Consider the following 17,128-nt stretch of genomic DNA (forward strand, 5'->3'; position numbering starts at 1 on the left):
AAATTCAAAGTATAAGTATTAATTGTATTGCTTATATAATGTTTTTATTTCTAACCATATAGTTGTAAAAATATAGCATAAGTTTTCTATATCGAGACTATAAAAAGTTAATGCGTATATGCAAAAATCACATTGTATTAAATTTAATTAATTTGAGTGTCAACGTTTTGTTTCATTTTTAGAAAACTTTTCTTTTTTGGTAATGCATAATAATTGCTAAGGAACACTGGAAAGACGCTAAGATTACTGCTACGAGGTACTCCAGCGCATTAGGAGCTACACATAATACTAAATAACAAACTAAGCAGTTTGAAGAGCCCTGTATTAAAAACTAAATACATGTGAATCCCCACCCTAGCAATGCCTAAGCATGCTCTGCACTGCGCGGCACGATAGCACGATTCTCCACAAGCGGCTGCAGTGGCAACAGCTTGACCGTCTTGTAGCCACGATCACGTCGCAGCCACAGCCAATTGTCACCATTGAAGTAGTCCTCGATGTGCTCCAGACTCCGACCCTTCGTCTCTGGCTGGAACAGGCACATGAATATCGTCAGCAGGAAACTGGAGCCGGCAAAGACCAGAAAAACACCACGCATTTTTAGCGCCGATTGCAGCGCCGGAAAAGCCTTGGCAAATATGAAAAGCGCCACATTCATCGAGGCAAATACACCGCCAGCTGTCCGTCCGCGTATGCGCGCCGGGAACAGCTCACCGATCATAATGCCCGGCATCACCATCAGCGCCGTATTGAAGACTATATAGCCGAGTAGACAGCCGCCCGCCACAAGCACATCGTACGGCATCCTGGGCTGGCCCATGCGCATATACATAAACACGCTCAGCGCCAGACAGAACACGCCCGAGCCAATGCCCGAGAGAATCATGATGAGACGCCGACGCACAAATATCAATATGCCACAGAAGATCATGCAGCAGAGCACACGCACAGCCGCCGTCCAAATGGCCGCCTGTTTGGTATCAAAATCTGCCCCGAACTCGGACACAATATCGATCGCATAGAAGATCACAATAAACGTGCCGGAGAACATTTGCAGCAGCGAGAAGACGATCACAATGAAGAGTGGCTTTATGGCCACCCGCTCACAGCAAAGCTTGAAAATGTTCTCATTCGTCTTGGTGGTGGCGCGTTCCTTCTCCAAGCGCTGCTTCATATCGTTCAGCTCCTTCTGTGCGCTTATCTCGCTGCCCCGGAGCGATGTCAACGCCTGCAGTGCTCGCTTTTCCTTCCGATTGCGCAGCAGCCAGACTGGTGTTTCCGGTATGAAGAAGATTGAGATTACAGCCAGGGCGGGCAATATATTGGCACACCAGGCCACACTGCGCCAATAGAGAACCGTGCCCAGCGAATAGACCAACAGTATGCCACTCGAATAGGCAACATATGGAGCTCCAATTAACAGGCTGCGCAGATTGGGCTCAGCTGTTTCCGCTATGTAGACCTGTAGGCGGATTGAAAGATTCACCAAGCGTAAATCAATGCATTCGGATTAATTTTCATTGATTAACAAGGGCAATCTTACAAGAGCGAGAGAGAGAGTATGGAACAGCTTTCCTTTCAGTTTATGAGGAAAGGTATTGTTACAAGGGAATATGGAACACCTTTCCCCTTAAGCTATCCTTCATATTTGGTTTCTATTCAGCATCTTGTTTAGTTATTTTATGTCTCTCACGGATAGAGTTAACGGCTTGTATGATTTCCTTCAAACTTGACAGATAACCTAGAGCATCGTCAAGGCCTTTGGACAACCCTCAACCAATCCAATGCCAAGCTTCAAGATTTCCTTTCTTTTCCCTTTTCTAATTAGAGCATAGATGTTTCCTGAATCCCGCAATGTCACAAGTCCACGCCAACAAATAATTCCTAGACTATAGAGTAAAGAAATTACCAATGCCCAGTTTAAAGCAGGATAAAGCATTTCTGACCCATGTCCATCTGTCTGTGCGTATGTAGGAACGCGACGTTCTCTAAATACTTGAAAACTGTGAAGGTATTTCCTTCCATGCCCATCGATAAATTGCCAATAAATGTTTGGTCGAAACTGAAGTTCTTTTATGAAAATGTTTTTTTTTTTTTTCAATAATTCTTAGCCAGAGTCGAATATCCTTAAAATGATATCCCTATGTCGTCATGCAGCTCCTTAGGACAGCCCGGTCGGAAAAGCATATTCTTTTATGGGAAAATGGGCTGTTGCCAAGCTTATTGAATTGGAAAGCCCGATCGGGAAATCACATTCTATTATGGAAATATGTTCTGTTGACAAGCTCTTTGATTCTCCTGACACATATGAGCCGCAAGCCATAAGCCAGCTAGAGCATTTAGTCTTCGGCTTACTGAAGCAAGGGCGCGTACGGCGCACCTAAATTTTGTATAAATAGTTGAGGCAACACTGCCGCAACAAGCGCCACCATCTTCGCATTTAATCCAAGCAATATTTTCAATATGCGCTCGCCACAAATTCCTGGAAGCAGACAACCCACCTTGACCTCGGACAAGTTCTCGAAATGCCCGGCAAACGGCAGCGACAGCAACTTTCCCTTAATTCAGTTGGCTGACTCGAGTGTATAAACAAACAGACAAACAGACAAAATTTTGATCAAATTGAATGCAAAACAGGGTCACAAAAACATCAGGCAACTGTATCAACTATATCAAGCATATCAACATAATCTTAAGCTTAATCATAAAATCATAAATCTTCTGGCCACTGCCACAGATGACAATTAATGAACTGCGAGACACACGCGCAACAAGTCGCGTACACAAATACGCAAATGCCAACGAGCACACCCCCTGTGCTGTGGCGGGGAACCACCCCCAGCAACTGGGCAACTGGGCAGCTGGGCAACAACAAACTTATTATAGACTAAGGTCAAGAATCCGGAACTTGATTCGTGTGTGCGGAAAGCGTTTGCTAATGCAAATGCGCGTTTGTCCATTTAAAGATTTTGCTTTCGTTTATCATTTTGGCCGCTTGATAAGTCATGGGCATATCCATAAGATATATAATAGATACAGAAAAAAAAAAATAAAAATAACATACATATGCCGGCTGTGCAAATTTGTTGCTCACTTGGACAAAACGCCGGATTAACATGGACACAATGGAGGCGCACGGAACAATGGCATTAAGTGAACAGTTGACAGCTGTCAAGCGCCCAAGCTGACAACTTGTTGTACATTTTCTCATGAGATTCGTGCTTCGTATGCAGCATTCGCAGCACAACAGTTCCTGCTGGGTGGGTTCAGGGTTATGCTTGCTCTAACAATCTGGTTAATGGGTCAGATTGTGCTAAATTGCGTTCCGCTCTATGTGTGAATGAACTTTTTGGGCACTGACATTGGTCTTGTTTATTAGCCGACTGCACAGAGTTGATCAGCTCTCAGCATATTCAGTGGGGAGCCGTGGAAAAGTGTGAAATTTCCTTCTAAAGAACTTTCACAAAATGAATTTAAGGCTGTTCGAAAGCTAGATAGCAAAGATAGGAAAGGTAAATAGAGTAGCATTTCTTACCTGACCGGGTCCTCCCAAAATGCCCGTAGCAAAGCCGCACAGGAAACGCGCAAATATCAATGCCTTCACAGAGTTTGACATTGCCATTGTGCTCCAGCCCAGGAATAAGGGTATTACCGATACTAGCAGCGTTTTACGACGACCCAAATAATCGGCCAGCGGTCCAGAGATTAGAGAACCAAACGGCGTGGCCAGACTATGTACACTGGCTGCAAATAGAGTAGGCAGATAGAACATGAGATATTAATATATTTAGAAGATATTCGGATTGGTTAAGATATATATTTTTTGCACATGTTTATAGCGTATTTCTATGGCTAGAAAGCATAATCCAATAACACCATGCTTACCAGCTAAAAAATTTTCAGAAATCAAACAACAATGTTTTTCAGCTTATATATATATATTAAAAATCAAACACTAATCTCAAGAACCGCAGCAAGACAACAGAAAGCTTAGTATTTTTAAATAAAATAATAATTTAATAAAATTGGCTGAAAATTAATTCAAAGTATATTTATAAAAATAATAAAAACTAGGCAAAACTTCAGATCTATAGCTAAGACGTTTGAAATACTTTCTATTATGAATAAAAAAGTTTTTCTAAAAAATACAGCACTTAAGCTTGTCAGAACGACTGAACCCTCATGCTGTTCGAAATATCGATTTGACTTTTGACTATTTGACTTAAGTTTTTCTTTACATTTATACCTAGCTATACATTCTTTATTGTCATTGCTTATATCTTACCTATCCAAGAACCGGTATTAACATCTATGGGCACCTCCGTGGAGTTCGAGCTGAGCTGCGGCAACAGCACCGCCGAGAAGCCAATGGGCATGCCACAGCCAGCGGAAAGCAAAAGCACCGCACAAGTGGCCAAAATCTGTTAAGGGATCAATGAAAATACAATATTAGTAATACTATAATTATCGATAGAGAAAGCGATAGGAAGAGGTATAAGACAGAGCTGGATATATAAAAGATATAGGACGGAGGTCCTCGTTGTGCCCACGCAGTACGAGTTTGTTTCTGATATTCGATAACTTTCACCGAAATCTTTTTCTTTGAGTTATTCCCTTGGTGTTAATAGGAGAATAGTATATGCAGATCAAGTATCTTACGTTTTATAACAATCGATATTTCATTAAATAAACAGTTGCGCTTAAAGCTGAATAGTTAGCAGCGATTAACCGCAGCTAAAGGTAGGGCAATGGTTCAAGCTGTGAATCGAAGCACCAATTTATTTAAAATATTTATTTATGTATAAACATTTTGAAAGTGTTTTTTAAGTAATAAACAGCTGCACTTGATATTTAATTGAATGGGGAGGCGCGTTTGTTTTGTTCTGATTGGAAACCGAGTAATTGGCTGCAATTGAAGTTGCGACACGTTGCAATTAAAGATATTGGCTCGTGTATGCACAAGTTGATGCAACCACATGCAAGTGAACCGTTTTTCTCTATTTAAGCTAAAAGTGATAAACGATCTCGGGCAAAGAAAGCATCTTTTGCAGTTAACGCCTGCGTGTGCCTGTCATACAATTTGATATATTTATCGGGGTAGCTGGCTTGTGACGTCATTCCCTGGCATCGAGTTCCATTTGACTCAATTCACGACACATCAGTGTCACATGTGCGCCACATGGACTCCATGTCATGTTTTCTAATCACGCAAAGAAAGTTCAATTGCGTATCTTATCATTTTGTCCTTCACAATTGGTTTGTCTGCTAGGTAAGTCGAGATAAACGAGCGCCAAGAAAGAACTAATTAATTGTGATTCGGAGAATCAGTATTTCGCAACTGAAAGTGCGATTATATATAAAGTTCTTTTCATTAAAGGTTGCGAGCTATAATATATTACTTAAAATTGAATGGACGTTATATTTCAAAAAGAAAAAAAGAATATTAACCATACATTATTTAAAGATCTATCAAGTATAAATTTCTTTTCAGACATCAGTCAATCGGATATCAATCAAAGTCACCTTTCTAAGGGAGTTCAATTAGCAAATTTTGCACTTAACTGAAATGTTTGACACTCGTTTATATATCAATTATATATATTAGTCATGTCTTTCCTCAAATATAGAGCTGTCTTATTTATTGATCGAATGTCCAGAAAGACCTTGACTGATTTATGCTATAACTGATTTGAAAAAAGAACCAATTTGAAGGAGACTGAAATGTTGTCTCAAATAAAACTGAGTAAAATTTAGGGCACATTTCATTTGATTAGAATGCAATTACGAGTAAATGATTAAAGTACAAATACGAGTGCCTGCGCCATAAGTATATAAATATAGCACATTTAACAGAAATATATCTAATATGGGCTCTCTAAAGGTCAACTTTTTATTATCCAAGTCTACAAATAAGCAGCAGGCTGTCAGTTTTAGTGACAGTCTCTAAATGATATTTAAAAGCAACGCCTAATTAAATATAAGCCACGCGCAATTTATATATACTCAAACACAAAAGAAGGGCATTACAGTTTGTCATGAAATGTGTAACACATAGAAGGAGAGATATCTCCGACTACATAATATATATATATATGTATATCGAACCTGATTGGATTATAATATCGCATAGCTATAATTTAAGATATATTAACTAAAATTGATATTTACAAGTTTTGCCACGGTCCCTACATATGCAAAGATGCTGTTAGATTCGGACTACTATATCATATAACTCTATAAAAACGGCTTAAAAATTAATTGTATATGCAATGTTATTTTATTTTCTACTTATGCAAAAAACTGAGCAATTCCGCACTTCTACTTCTTCCCAAAAATATATACAGACCTTATCAAGACGATCCACTATTTAATGTGAATGAAAGCATTCTAAGTCAAATATTCACAAGAGTATTCAATATTCGGCCTGACGAAGTTAGTCGTTTTATTTTTGTTTGTTGCAGATTTAATCTCAGCTAGTTAACTCTTTGACCAGGAATCTCGACGCCAACGCAAACTCTTTTAGTTCTTTTACGACTGCCACTCAACCTGGCAACTCCCGCTGCTGCTGCTGCGGCTGCTGTGGCAGCTGCTGGAGAAGGCTATAGTTGAATTGCAAATTCAAGGACAGGCAACAAGAGTTGCCATAAAAGAGAGGAACTAAAGAGAAACAGCTGGCGCTTAAAACGCAAAGCTTTTGGTTGTAGCTGCCTGGCTTAAGAGAATCAGTTAAGTGTAGATTGTTGTTCCTGGCAACTGCAGAATTTGTTGACTGAATTTTAGAATGAATGTTAGCTGCTGAGCCGTGAACATACCTGATTAATCATGCCTCTGCGATTGGCCTTGTCGTAGTCCTGCTCATCGATGGTCGACAATTTGCGTGACTTCGGCATGGACATCATGGACATGGACATGGACATGGGCAACTTGCACTGAAACTCCGCGCCGGGCACCACATGATACGACATCTTCTGTGGCACAAATTTGCTGTACTCCTCATCCCTGTGTTTGGAAAACAAATGAACCAATGAGTACAATTAAATAGTTGACAAATCAATTGAGATTGCAATTTATTGGCATTGTCTGCATATTCACACTCATTGACAAGCGCTGACATCAGAGTTTTACGCATATATATAACTGTACATATCATATATATATATATAAATGCCTATATATCTGGTAAAAGTTGCTTTCTAAACGATCGTCAGTTTCTTGAGCTATTCACTAAGAATAAGTTCATGCGAATTGAAGAAATAAATAAATAGATCTTATGTTGATTTTGGCCACCTTTTTATTTAAAAAATATTTGATGTTCCGGACCTTGAACTAGTTAATCAAATATAAAAATAAAATGTAGTTAAACATTTTTACATTTATGCATAAAATTTTATGCATTTTTATCCCATACCATTTCTACCTTGTCTTGATGGAATCTAAGATATTCAACTGGGCGCATCTAGTCCCAGGTTCTACGGACCAGTCCCATCAGGATTAAACATCTTAAGGAACTATTCAAATGAACTATTTTTGATTGATGAGATTTAATATTAATAACTTTTCTTTATCGACTTATGATTGCAGAAGCTGGCCAAATTAAGTTAGATAAAAGTTAGCCCAAGGCAAAGATTCAATCCGAAGTATTTTTTAGCTATCTTAAAAACTCTATTATAAACTTAACGAAACTCAAGCGATTGTCAAATACAAAATTACAAATAAATCTATTCATTACGACAAGTTCAACAGAAATCAAAGCAACAACACGAACTGCTCATGTGATATTAAAAACTGTCAACAAACACAGCCGGTTCGCTTGGGGTCACCTAAGCAAGTCGCGAGTAGTAGAGTATATCAACTGGTTTAAATGCCATTCAACTGAGTGCTGTCGGCAATTATAATAAAATTAATCTACAATTACACGCCTTGTAGGTGGGGGCTTTCCCGTCAGCCGTTGACTGGTTAATTGCCAGAGTTTTTACAAACAAGCCCCTAAACAATGCACTTGAGCATTGAAAGTGAGTATAAAAGATGATAAAATAGAAAGAAGAAAAATCGGTATATTATACAAAGTTATTAAAATGAAAAATATTATACTAAACGAAGCAACTTCTCTCGTTTAAAAGATATATAGCTGATGGAGCAGGACGATTAGTTAAGTGGTTCGGTCTGTGCCGATGCTTCGATCATTGATATATATATATAAATATTTTCTTATTTGTTCAATATCGATAAATATCGATTTATTTAGCTTTTGAGCATAGCTCCTCACATTTCAGAGCTAAAGACAAAATATTTGGTATATATGTTCTCTACACAAACATATACTCGCATGCGCCCGGCTGTGGGCTGATTTCGAGTGTAGCTGCGTAAAGGGTATCTTGTAGTCGGGCACACAATGCATGTTCCTTGTTTGTTTTGATTTAGAGGCTTCAGACCATGCAGCAGAGCGCCGGAGACGGTTGCGAGAGAGAATCAACCAACCGGCAAACTCTGCGTATACGTCATATGCCAAAAAGCCATGTGACGTGATTTTTGTTTTATTTTGTTTTTCATATTTTTTTTCGAGCATGATAAGCGAAAAATAAAAACAAACGCCAAGCGGCGCCGCTGCGTATAGACAACAACAAATCCAGCGGCATTTGCTGCGTCTTTTGTTTTTTTTTTTCGATATCGCTTTGTATTTGCGCACGTTTTTCATTTGATTTACCTAATTGACTGTCACCATTTTTTTTGTTTTTGTTTGTGTTTTGTAATTATTTGGCTTGGCGAAAATAATTATTATAAATTTTTTGTGGATTTGCTATAGTAGTTTTTTGCATTGTTTTTGTTGAACAGCTGCGCGCAGTGCGAATAACTTTTGGTTGTCAAGGCAAAGCCAAATTTACCTTGATTCACCTGTTTTCTTGCATACATTTTTCAACTGTGTCCGCGTCCAATTTGGCTGATAAGGAAACGCGTTTGACATATTTTTTAACAGTCATTTCAATTATGTTGAATTTTATTGCATTATCAAGAATATAGATTTTCCATAAATAGGGTATTTTTTTCTATGCCAGACACAATAAATTATAAGCGTAAAGAATTCCCTGAAATTGATTTCCGGAACGAAAAGTTGTACAACAAAATGCTTAGCTTATCTGTGAGTCAAAATTGAACAGATACAACTATTTTGACAAATGGAAAAGTATATATTTTTTTAATTTATCGTAATTGAATATATTTCTCGAGTGTTGTTTGAAATTTAAACACTGCCAACTAAATTATTAACCAATTACAGCCCTATCGAGCCTTTTAAAGAATCAAGTGTTTAGTAATTATATAAATGATAAGGCTTCCATAAATTGTTATCAACACGATCTTATGAACCGAAACACTTCATACACGGAACTCCAACATAAATTGTTAACAACAAATCGAACCTTGAGGGGTATCAATAGCCAAACGAAAACCAGGGGAACTTTAACCTGATCCGATGAATATGGTTAAGTTGAGCAAATTACTTTCCAATAATGAAAACATTCAAAACAAGAAAGTCAAGATGTCCTCGGTAGATGTATATAAGCTGCTGCATATATGTAGAGAGAACTTAGAAATGCTAAGAACAAGATATATTGAAAAACGAAAGAGTTGTTTATACTAGAGTCTACTCTTGGACCGATCGATCCTGTGAAAAATTTCAAGAGTATAGCATTAGGATTGAGAGACTATTGCGCATAGAAACACACAAACTGAAGGATAGACAGACAGACGGATAGACAAAAATAAGACAAACATGGCGGGGTCAGAGACGTCTCCTTTTATGTGTTGCACACTTCCTGACAAAATGGTAATATCCCGTGTAACAATACCATAATCTCTTATAATACATTCTCTATTAAAAATAGATAAACATAAACGGGGCTAGGCTAGGCTTCAGAACGCGGAAAACCAAGCTCACAAAGCGAACCTAAGGGCAAAGCTCTCTTTTTTTATATTGAATATTTTTTGGGCTTGCAGCTGAATGATGTGAGTATATGAATAAGAGTTCCTGCTAAAAAAAATCATATTTAATTTGCAAAAAATTAAAATAACGTAGAACCTTAAGAAACAATTGCTCTGCTATTAATTAAAATATAAAAAAAAACTTAGCCGATCTATTAGTCCGGCAAATCCGAAACCTTGGACATTAAACTCCACGTAAATAGCATTGGACGCGCCAAAATCGAGTAAGCGTGAATTGCATATATAAGATTATAGAAACAAAAAAGCAAACAAAGCCACAATAAATTCGCATGCTAACTAATTGAGCTATATTTTAGAACAAGAGGAAGCACCAGATAAAGTTCAATGTGCCGAAAATATAAATAACAACAAATAAAAAGTAGCCCAATGACAGACTCAGAACAATTGATAGAACGGATTAGAAGGAATATAGTTGTCAAACAATTAATGGCACGAGTTGCACGCCGTGTGGAAATTCAAGTATCACACGATGTTAATCAATAAACGGCGTGATTGATGCCAATGGGAAAGTTGAACGCGTTGCGCTTATCAATTTGTATGCCCTGAACCCATTGAAGGGTATATTGGTTATGTGCAAATGTATGCAACAGGCAGATGGAAGCATCTACGAACCCATAAAGTCTTCAATAATAAGATATTCCCTTAGCAGCGAGATGTATTAAACTTGACATGCAGCTTCTCGGCTAGAAGAGTGTTAGGGTATCTCATATACGCAAGCTCCTGACTGCTGATTGAAGTGTGAATTGAACAAGTTTCTACGGCGGTTGAGCGAACAAATTAGACAATTGATAAGAGGCATATAATATAGTGATACATATATAAATGTATGAGAGTATTCCAACCTCAGTTGTTATTGATTTGTGACTTTCCAGCCTAATTGAACCAATTAAAATGGGCACCGAGAAATATGCGTATGCAGGCCCCAAAAAAACGCCCAATCAGGCATATCGTATACATGAATATATACATAATTAAACATTTATATAGTCAATATATACATTACGGCAACGCATTGATTTCATTCTCATTAGCGCTTTGCTTGTTGTTGTTGTCATGACAGCCACACGCTGCGTATGCGTAATTAAATTGCAGAACAGGCTGCAAAATATTGTATGTAGATAAGATAACTGCCGTTTAGCGTGGGAATTTCTACAATATAATCAATATTTATATAAATATATATGTACAATTAAAAATCGGGTGCCTTATCGCATTAATTAACAAATTTATAAACACATTTATTTGATAATTGCAAAATCAGCAGAAACAACTTGAAGTCATGTCTCTTCCAATTAAGGTTTTTTTTTGCTTTGTACATATACATGAAAATGGATAATTTGTTAAATTTCTAGAAGTTGATTTTCGTGAATTTCCAGAATTTCACCATCTTGTGGAATTGTTTGAATAGTAGTAATCAATCAATATTATTTTTATTTGCCAAGCAAATTGTGACTCAAAAAAAATTTTAATAGATTTATTGCAATTTTTATAACAATTTCCAGCGTCAACGATGAGTCGGCAATATGTTTTTTTTTTTTTAGAAATTGCTAACAAGCCTTTGAATTGATTTTTTAGCTAGTCACACAGATCAAACCAAACAGTCTGTCAGCTGTCCATCTAAAGCTAATCTTGGCTCGATCATCGCAAACATGCGCCGTTTATGTGTGCTCTATATTTATTTGCTTTTCAATTCTATAACAAACAAATAAAAAAAGGGACCGTAAGCCTTACACTGAAAGAAATAGACGGAGTTTCAAAAGACTTAAAGTGCTCGACTGCTTTTCTATTAATAATATCTATAATAATGCATATTAAATATTCTAAGAGTTTTCATTATATTAAGCATGAGTAATATAAAAAACCAAATTAAATACTTATTTATATTATTCCGATATATTAAATAAATAATGTATATATTTATATGCATACATATATATAAATATATCGAATAAATATGTGCACATACATTTCGTAACTTTAAATGCGAATTGAAAAAATGTCTCCTCTTCCGATAATATTTGCATTTGATTTTCACACCAAGAGCTCGATATATTTCAAAATTTGTTGACAAAACATTTACAACTTTCAAGTGAATTTATTAAAAATAAAATTGTGCAGCAAAGTTGAGTAAAATATGTGCTTCTTATTGAAAAGGCAATACTTTGATAAAATATGGATTTTATTATATCAGAAGAGGCGGATAATATTGTTCAAAAATAAAAAATTGTACAAATATTTATTCGAAAAATTTTATTGTTATTAAAAATTTCTATTTATATTTTTAAATATATTACTTATTGAAGGTATCTTAAAAATTAAGAAAACAATTAAATTTAATTATTTATTAATATTATAAAAATATAACTGAACTGCTACTGTAGCAAGAAAAAATAAAAGCACATTTTCCTTATAGCTGCAAATTCTTATCTGATTGTTAAATAACAATTTACACACAACTACCGCTTGCTGGCAAAAGGCAATCAGTTTATTTTTTAAATTGGCAATAAAATCACGCGATTTAAATCTTGATTGGACACTAATCTTCAAGGCAGCATTGATCAGAATTTGATATGTGTGATGGTCCAAAGTTCAGAAACAAATTTCGCAATGTTTGCTGTTTGTTTTTTTTTTCATTCTTTCTTTTTTTATAATTTCATTGTTTATTTTTGTTTTATTATTTATATATATATATACATTTTTTTTTTTTAGGTATTTTGGCCAGACAGCAATAGGATCGTTATCAAAGTTCAACGCATTGCGTCTACAGGGCCCACTGGCTAATCAGGACTGGCAGCTGCCACTTGAGTTGAAGGCCTGGCAACAGCGGCGACAGCAAAGATCTTGTCGAAATATGGAAAAACTCGTTTTTTTTTTCTTTGTCAAGAGTCACGGCTTTCAGTCGAGACAGGTTGAATATGCAAAGGTAAACAGACTAAGACTGTGAACAGCTGTGGCATTTTTTTTAGTAGACGCCTTTTTTTTAAATTATTTGTTGTCTTACTATTTGGTTGTTGTTTATATTTTGCATTTGGAATTTACCTTTCGTTGCTCATTTTGTATTTAATTTAGTCAGAACACGCACAGCGCAATTGCAACTTTATATAACTAGCGATTTTCCAGAGTCAGAGTCAGAGTCAGAGACTTGAATTTAATGCGCTACTTAAGACACATTCGATTTTAACATTAAATTTAAACGCAGACACTTAACACACAGACACATGCACACACACAACTATAACACGCGATGATAATAAAAAACAAGCTGCAGAGTCACACGTCGACTTCTTTTGCTGCCAAATTGCGAACTGGCTACACGAATATTGCAAAGTCGGCTTTTTATTTATGAGCGTCGCATCGAGTCGATCGTCAATTGGTTGATCCACACACGCACACAAGCAAATAAAGACGAGGACTGCACGAAAAGTTTGTGTAAGCAATAAGCAATAATTAAAAGAAGAAGTCTTATGTGAAATAAAGAGAAACAAAGAGAGAGAGGGAAAGAGAGAGAAGGGCGGCAGAGGCAGTGCTACCTAAATGAGCAGGATATGCTCAATCTTGCTGAAAAGGGGAGCTAATGTATATTAATTATAAAAAAAGTATGTATATATTAAAGAAAAATGTAAAAGTATACTTTATAATTGATATTTATAATGAATAAATATGCAAGTATACTCAATATTTAACATTTATTATTAACATTTAGGGAAAAAACTGTATATTTATAAGTAGACTTTATATTTGAAATTTAAATACAAGTATTAATAATTAAATAATATCTCTATTACTTAAATAAACTGATTAAAGTTAAAAAAATATATATAATTAGTAATATTCTTGTGGCAGCCCTCGTATGAAGACGTACAAAATAAGCGATCGGCGTTTGTTTTATAGCGCTCTCGCACTCTCACTTTTTTCTACGCTCTGGTACGCCGGCAAACACTTGATCAACTGTTTAAAGCGCCTCTCTATCTGCACTCACTCTTAAAGCGAACAAAAACTCTCTTAGCAGCATGTGATGAGCGCACGCTGTGCATTATTTAAGCGCTGCTCTTAAAATATCGCTCAATGCTTTTGTGGTTGCTGTTTTGGATAAAAGCTTAGGCTACAGTTATATGATCGAGGCAAGCTTAAAAAGAAAATGAAATATAACAACAGTTACTGATACTTATTAATATGTAATATATGCATATAATATATATATTTTATGCATATATTTTTACGCAAGTAACAAGTTGTTTGTCACACAATTGCAGCGCAACGAATTTACTTGTAAAAAAGCCCACATTCATCAAATTCCTGGTACTTAAAAAGCTTTTATAATATTACATATGGCGTGCATATATCAACAGCAAAGTCTGCCACAATTGCCAACAATTATCCCTCAATCGTCAACCTTAGTTGTACCTGCCGCCTGCCCAACTGCCCACCTGCCCACCTGCCTGCCTGCTGCAGTTCTCAGGCTCAGCCAGCTGCTGCTCTTTTTGCCAGGGCTTTTTAATGCCTTGCTAACGACCTGTCAAGGCTTTCTTGCCATGCGCCGCGCGAAGTTTTTTTAAGCTGCACCACAATCGGAAATGTTGCCGAAGGGCCAACAGAAGCTGAATTGAAAAAGCTTTTCATTCATAACCTTGCACAACAACAGCAACAACAACAACAACAACAACAACAACAGTAAATAAATGCTTGCCTGCCAGCATACAAAAAATAAATAAAAACAAGTCAAATAAAACGAACATTAAATGCGTTACAGAATTATTCAAGTTATGCATATTATAATATTTTACTGTGCTTTTGATGTTGTTGTTGCTGCTGCTGTTGCTCGTCCTTTTTTATTGCGCCCGTTGGCGCTACTTTTATAATCTCCTTATAGTTTTACCCTAACGAACGACTGGTTCCTGCCTGTTTCGCTTGCGCCTACGCACGCACACATAGAAAAAGTAGCCCAAACGAAAGAGGACAACGCAGACGGACGCCAACAGTTTCCCGTTTGAGTCCATACACGCTAAGCTTTAACACATGTCTCAGCGGCAGAGCGCAAGCAGCGCAGCTTAGCGCAGCATCACCAATACTCCCACACTGTGTAAAGCTAGCCATGCCGCTGCCAGCGTCGACGGCAGCAGCGTCAATGTCGCTTTCAGTGTCTAGGTCGAGGCAGCATCGACAGCGGCAGCGGCAGCGGCAGCGACAGCTTTTCATACACCAAGTAGAAGGTGTCAATATGTATGCGTTTTTGGTATGCATGTGTGTGTGGGTGTGCACTGTATATCATGTGTTGAACTGAAGGTCACCCACTCTATCAAAAGCACAGTTATATTCGTTTTTCGTATGCCCAAATTGTTTTCAGAATAATTCAGCGGAAGAGCAGGATAGAAGAGATCGCGGACAACATGTATTGGAGGAGTATGGAGATACAACTGGATTGTTTTTAAAAGGCAGCATTCATTATAAATGTTTTAAATATCAAAATTTAACGTTAAATTTGTTGATATTTTGCCTGAATGAATAGACAATATTTTTACATATGTGAAGAAGAAATTATTTCCAGAAAAATATATTATAATATAGTATAGCTATTCATTTTTTCATAGTTTTTTAAATTAATATGTTAATCCTCAGGATTTGCTCTGTATTGTTTTTGTTTCTTAATACTTAAAATAAGAAATTGTATAAGTAAATAATGCCCGTATACTTAATATTTTTAACGATTTTTATTATGCTTTTCTGATAATAATTTTTGAAAAATGCCTATTATTATGTCCGAATCAGAATTCCATGAAAATTAAATCTCAGTCGCAGCTACAACTACGAAAAATTCGTGGAAGTTCAACTGGTGCATAGAATATAATTTAAGCTTGCGGCACGTGTTATGAAAGATGAGCCCAGAAATTCCAGGAATTTCATGTGCCTCAGGTGAATATAATTGCAACGCTTAGCTTAGCGGATTAGAGAAGAGTTCTGAAATACATACATTCACCTAAGTTTAAAACTTTTGAATATTGCGTGCAGCATTTGGTTTTTATTATTAAATTAACTGTGCTAACTGTTGGCAGCTATAAATGTTAATTTTCTGGCTTAACTTCTTACCTAAGCGCTCCTCTCCCCTAAAAATATGCAACATATCCGAAACATCCATACAAGAACGCATAATTAAGCGTATAAATATTTCTAGGATCCAATTTACAATAGGGCACACGCACACGCACACGCTCACCTACACATAATAGGTGAAAGCTCTGCCGCTGTCACTGCCTCAGCCGAAAAATGGCGGCGCCAGTAAATCATGTTGTAAATCAAACGCAGCCGTAACGCCGACTGCGCTGCGAGCAGTGCCATAAAACATTTTATAGCAAGTGCGGCGCGCGCGCTTGCAAAAGCTTTTAGAGCGCTCACGCAAAAGCTCCGCTGTGTGGGTGGCCGACGCGTACGCGTCGTGTGGCTCTGCTGCTGCCGCTGCTGCTGCGGCTGCGGCTGCGGCTGCTGTTACTGTTGGCGTTTTGCTTTCAGTTGCTTTCGAATTGTGCGCCAAAGTGGTTGCCACATGTTAACTAACAATCAATTAACACCTAAACCAACAACAATAACAACAACAACAACAACAACATCACAAACAACTTTAACTTTAACCAACAACAAGAACTCAATAAATTCGCTTTCGCTGCAAAAATTGTGCAAGTCGCGTTTTCAAAGCGTTTCCTCTTCTTTTTTTGATTGTTTTTAAATACAAAAAAAAAAACTTGTTTTATCGTGCGCTTTACATTCACATAGAAAATCGTGTTTTTGTGCGTGCTGCTGTCCTTATTGAGTGCGCGTGTCCTTCGTATAGCTGCCGCTGCTAACCTGACTAAATTTTTAAACAATTTAATTGGCAACTGACGGCGCGCGTTATATGATAGCCAAACAGAAAAAAAGATGAAAATTTAAAACAACAATAACAAACAGGTAGAAACTGAGCGTCAAGGACCTCGTCCTCGCCAGCCATGGCTGCTGACAAATTCAATTAACCCTATTTACCAGCTGAAATCAGATGCAGGTCATGGCCCCGACTGCTGCTGCGGCTGCTTCTGCTTCTGCTGTGAACGGAGCCAAACATATGCCCGTCTCTCGTATATCCTGGGCACTTATGCCATTA

The 17,128-nt window shown here is 37.1% G+C and overlaps 2 protein-coding genes across 2 annotated transcripts in view; one reads left to right on the top strand and one right to left on the bottom strand.

The window, feature by feature from the left end:
- Positions 1-38: 38 nt before the first annotated feature.
- pippin lies at positions 39-13,315 on the bottom strand. Its single transcript, XM_002049216.4, has 5 exons — positions 13,039-13,315; positions 6,813-6,999; positions 4,286-4,421; positions 3,536-3,744; positions 39-1,462 (listed from the first exon to the last, which is right to left on the bottom strand). The coding sequence occupies exons 1-5, from the start codon at positions 13,050-13,052 to the stop codon at positions 365-367; spliced, it is 1,644 nt and encodes a 547-aa protein (XP_002049252.1). The 5' UTR covers positions 13,053-13,315; the 3' UTR covers positions 39-364.
- Positions 13,316-16,495: 3,180 nt separating this feature from the next.
- GlyT (Glycine transporter) overlaps positions 16,496-17,128 on the top strand; it is a 41,263-nt gene continuing 40,630 nt past the window's right edge. The window contains exon 1 of the mRNA XM_032437207.2: positions 16,496-16,938. The gene's annotated coding sequence lies outside the window, so the exon portion shown is untranslated. The remainder of the gene's footprint in view (positions 16,939-17,128) is intronic.

The sequence above is a fragment of the Drosophila virilis genome, chromosome 5 (assembly GCF_030788295.1).
Source record: "Drosophila virilis strain 15010-1051.87 chromosome 5, Dvir_AGI_RSII-ME, whole genome shotgun sequence".
Classification (NCBI taxonomy): domain Eukaryota; kingdom Metazoa; phylum Arthropoda; class Insecta; order Diptera; family Drosophilidae; genus Drosophila; species Drosophila virilis.

Excerpts from the sequence above, each read along its gene's own strand:
- pippin (XM_002049216.4), bottom strand. Across the intron at positions 4,422-6,812 it reads GCAGAGGCATGATTAATCAG|ATTTTGGCCACTTGTGCGGT; the intron begins GTATGTTCACGG and ends ATCCCTTAACAG. Across the intron at positions 1,463-3,535 it reads TTTTGGGAGGACCCGGTCAG|GTCTACATAGCGGAAACAGC; the intron begins GTAAGAAATGCT and ends ATCCGCCTACAG.